General features: G+C 35.3%; 1 protein-coding gene across 1 annotated transcript; it reads left to right on the forward strand.

Moving 5' to 3' along the window:
* Positions 1–2693: 2693 nt before the first annotated feature.
* Positions 2694–3644, forward strand: Or52ae7 (olfactory receptor family 52 subfamily AE member 7). Its single transcript, NM_001000144.1, has one exon. It carries the CDS (start codon positions 2694–2696, stop codon positions 3642–3644), a length of 951 nt encoding a protein of 316 aa, NP_001000144.1.
* Positions 3645–4795: the final 1151 nt, after the last annotated feature.

Raw genomic sequence — 4795 nt, forward strand, 5'->3', positions numbered from 1 at the left:
AATGTTATTGCGGCTCTCTACACATTGCTGGAAACTAAACATGTGTGCTACCACCACTCACAGAACAAGGTTCTTAAAATATAATGTTATCTTTATTGACACATAACTACTATACAAGCTTATTGGTTATATTTTGTATTGTTTCAAGAAACACAAAAACACACATAATCACGATAAAATCAGCACAGTAAGATGATATTCATTCTGCCTGGATATATTTTATTGTGTGGTGAAAACACCGAAGATGCTATCTTTCAATTACGTTCAAATATACAATACAATGAATTATATAAATATAATTCACCTCACTTGGCAATGGTGCAAGAGGATGTGTTTCCTCTAGGTGGATTCAATACAACAGTTGACAAAACTTCTTCTTACTGTATTTTCCCTTCTACTCTTCCTATAAGGAGTAACAAATATGCTATGTTCCTCCATGAGATCAGCTCTTCTAAGAGCATGATAGGAGTGAGGGCTTTAGGATTTATGTTTCTATGCCTAGCTAATTTCACATAGGTTTTCTAGGGCTATCATTTTAAAAAATATTCATGATGAAATTTTCAAAGAAAATTTGTTTATCTTAAAAGAGTGCAATGCCCCCAAAAATTTACTCAGATAAAGCATCTTGGGAGAAATATTGAAAGCATCTTGGGAGAAATATTGATGAAATTGAAGTTGAGGCTAGGATAGTGAAGATTATCCCACCTCAATTGAAAGGTTTGTGGAATGTTCAGGATTAGTAAACATGGCCAAGTGGGACATTGCACTTTTCTGTGTTTCATGCTGCTCTAATCCTCTTTCCTGGGACGCTGGGTATCTCAAGGGATATCTTCTCTGTGAATCAGAGGCATCTCCTGAGCTGTGGACTAGAACATTTAAAAGGAACCACAGCCACTAGATTTACAGTGTGCAGGTTATGTGATACAAAAGGTGCGTTTGCATAATCTTCACTGAACATAGATAATATGACAGTTATACAATGTAGAGAAGATAAAAGCAAGTGAGAAATAAATACTGAAACTGAAGAAACATTATATATTTGAATGATAACTAATAGGTATTCGTAGAATTTGATCTGATAGGTATGAAGTGATTGTTTCCAAAAATATTGTTGTTCATTAGAATAATTATTGCTATTTTGTGCCATGGGGTAATTACAAGTTACATTAGTCATGATACAAATTGGAAAGTCCATTACAAGAAAGAATTGGAAGCGAATGAAGTTTGGGTAATAACTGTGCTTAAGTTTTCCATGTATGGTCAGAGTCTGTAGGTAAAAGGTAGAAAAAAAAAATCTCTGCTATGCTTTGAAAGTAAGCAACATGCTAAGAGCTTTTACTCTGCATTAGAACAATTGCCCATTTATTGGGTTTCTGTAAATTCCTTTCTGCATTCCAAATCTGATGACTGAGACTGACAGGTATATAGTAATGGAGCAAAGCAGAGAAAAGGAAAGAGGGCAATTGTTTATGCAACATTTAAGATAAGTGAATCCAGGTGAGAAGGGACATTTTAAGGCTTCTGTTGTTTAAGATTTTATGGTGAGTGTTGCAATCAAATAAATGCTTGAGTCTTTCCTGAAATCTGTGCTTAAAATTGGGCCCTGTTATATCCAAATTTTCAATTATCTATTTGATTATCAATCATCACAAGCCATTTTGAAGAGGCTAATCATGTTTCATAAGTTATAATGAAACCATACTTTTAGAGAAACTTTTTCCATGGTCATGTTAAATATTAAAACTGAGCCTTCTACACTAAAGTTTTAAGTTCCTAAAATTAAACTGAATTTTATTGTTAGCATAACTTGCCAATAAGTAATTTGGTAGAAATATCAACAAAAGCTTCAAACAGGAGAGTTTCAATGGTGTGATGTAGATGTGCTCTGTGCTTTATCCATTACACAGAAGAGGCAGTATGTGTTGCCCTGAAGGCAGCTCATCAACAATCATTCAAGCAAGTCCTCTCCGTCTTCCTATTTCCTAGGCAAGTACTTTCCATATATCACCAACCAACCTTGGTCTCATTTTTGTGTTGATTTAAGATTTCAGTGTCTTAAAATCAAATAGCTCTGTACATGGAATCTTTTTCTACTTTGCTAAAGGAAGGACTGCCCAATTCTGAAAAAGGAAACAATTAAGAAGATTTGAAACTTTTTATATTTCCTCCTTGAAAATATAAAATGTATAAATTTGATGTTGATGGACATTAAAGAAATTATTGTATGTAATTTGGTGTTCTTGGTCCTTATTATATCTTATATGAATGATGAACTATTTATTATGATAACAAAGAATAACAGCAAAATATTAAAATGATAAAATAATGTTGAAGCATTTGTATGACTTATATCCCCAACTTTTATTTCATTGCCTCAATAATCATTGGTTAAAGGGAATATACTCTTCTTTTCATAGCTTTACTTTCTATACAAACATGAAGAATTTACTGTAAGGTTTAATTGGATCTTGATTTCATAAAATCACCTAACAAAACCTAAAATAAAATATGTAATCTTTTCTTTTGCAGATAAGGTTGGTGATGCTGCACAGGATGACATTTTGGAGACATAGGCTAGAAATTCTATATTCAACACATAAATACACTGAATAAAGACTCTGCAATGTTAGCTCTCAGTTAGGGAAATTATCCCGGTTAATATACAGTATGCTTGTAACATCCTTAGTTTTAACATGGTAAATAATACAACACATCACTATATTTCATTTTTCTATCTGGTTGGTATTCCTGGCTTGGAAAAATTTCACTCCTTGATCAGCATCCCTGTTTGTCTCCTGTTTGTCCTGACACTACTGGGGAACAGCATAGTCATTGCTACTATCAAAGTAGAACCAAGCCTCCACCAGCCTATGTATTTCTTCCTTTGCATGCTGGGAATGAATGACATTTTTCTTACTTGTTCCACATCCTTGAAAATGCTTGATATATTCTGGTTTAATGAACACTGGATTGAGTTTGATGTCTGTCTAACACAAATGTATTTTATCCACATGCTTTGCATCTTTGAGTCAGCCATCCTGGTGGCCATGGCCTTTGATCGCTTCGTGGCCATTTGCATCCCACTGCACTACTCAACCATCCTCACAACAACCATGGTTATTAAACTGGGTGTAGTTGGCTTGAGCCGAGCTGTGTTAATGGCTTTTCCAGGTCCTCTACTCATTAAGAGGCTGCCTTACTACACCAACTATATAATCCCTCACGCCTACTGTGAGCATATGGCTGTGGTGAAGTTAGCCAGTGCTAACACTCTCATTAACAGAGCATATGGAATCTCAGTGGCCTTTTCAGTAACAATATTGGACATATGGCTCATAGCCACATCTTACATAAAAATTCTCCAAGCAGTGTTCCGGCTGTCTTCCCAGAATGCCCGCTCTAAGGCCCTGGGCACCTGTGCTGCACATGTCTGCACTATTCTTGCCTTCTATACACCTGCCCTGTTTAGTTTCCTAACGCATCGCTTTGGCAAGCATGTGTCTCCAAGTGTCCATATCATCTTGGCAAGCATGTACCTTCTAGTGCCCCCCACAGTCAATCCCTTGGTGTATGGTGTCAAGACCAAACAGATTCGGGACCGAGTGCTGAGTCTCTTCTCACACTTGAAAACTACTGAAGGGTAAACCATTTAGGTAACATTTGGGATGGAAGACTATATCTTATAAAATAATGGGATATTAACTAACACTTGCCTCACTGCTATTTTATGATGCTATTTCTCTTTTATGTTATTTTTTATAGAACATATTTATGGTGTGTTTTAATGTTTTTGTGTTCATTCTCTGCCTTTAATTTTACATGAGCAATGTCTAAACTATTACTTCCTTCAGTATCCGTACATTTCACAAATTTGTTCAGAATATGCACGTATTTCCCATCATGACATATCTTTCTGCCTATTTCTCATGTACAGTACATATTTAGTGACAGACTTCTGAGAAAATAAATGCAATGATTTCAGGTTCAGTTTCATATGTAGTTGTTTGAATACTGACACTGCAATCCTTCCCTCAGAATAATTCTGAGCAGCTGTGGTCATATACACTAGCTTTCTGCAACCTAGCCTATGAGCAAACAGTATATATCCTGCAATAAATAAAAGTATCATCTTTTGGTTCAATCTCCTCTGATCCTTTTAAAACATTTTGTTTTTTATTTATGTCTTTGTTAAGAAAGTCATCACTGAGCATTTTTCTTCCTTTCACTAGAGGAGTAATTTTAGCTGCTTCATTGTTCCCTCAACATCCGGACAATCAGTAACGGTAGACAATACAACTTTACTTGAAACAAGAATATTGAAGCAGATATGTGGTGCTCTATAAAAACTTTAAACTCAATTCTTCTGCGATATTGAAGTGCAAGGAATTAGAAGGCTTGTCTGTGTGAAGAAAATCAGCAAACAGTCTTAGGTCTTGATTATTTAATATACTCCTAGTTATCAATGAAGTATCAGACTTAGATGATAGATGTTACCGCACAAGCGAGAGAAAGGAAAAGCAACCATATATAAAGGATGTAATAGAAACTGTGTAGAGGCTACTAAACCTTCCTACAACCTGTTGAGGAGAATCCTGCTGGTTGAAGGTGTTGTAGCAGTATGCTGACAGAACTTTACCACACCATGAGTTTCTCTAAAGAGACAAAGACATAATATGAAATTTCTGTAGAATTTTCAAATATATAACGGAGAAGTCTCAAAAAGAAAGGAATAAAATGAATTGATTCAAAATTATTGCCTCAGTGTACTACTGTAAAGAATCTGTACACATGGATA

Source organism: Rattus norvegicus, chromosome 1 (assembly GCF_036323735.1).
Source record: "Rattus norvegicus strain BN/NHsdMcwi chromosome 1, GRCr8, whole genome shotgun sequence".
Lineage (NCBI taxonomy): Eukaryota > Metazoa > Chordata > Mammalia > Rodentia > Muridae > Rattus > Rattus norvegicus.

Excerpts from the sequence above, each read along its gene's own strand:
- Or52ae7 (NM_001000144.1), top strand. The coding sequence starts at position 2,694 with ATGGTAAATAATACAACACATCACTATATTTCATTTTTCTATCTGGTT.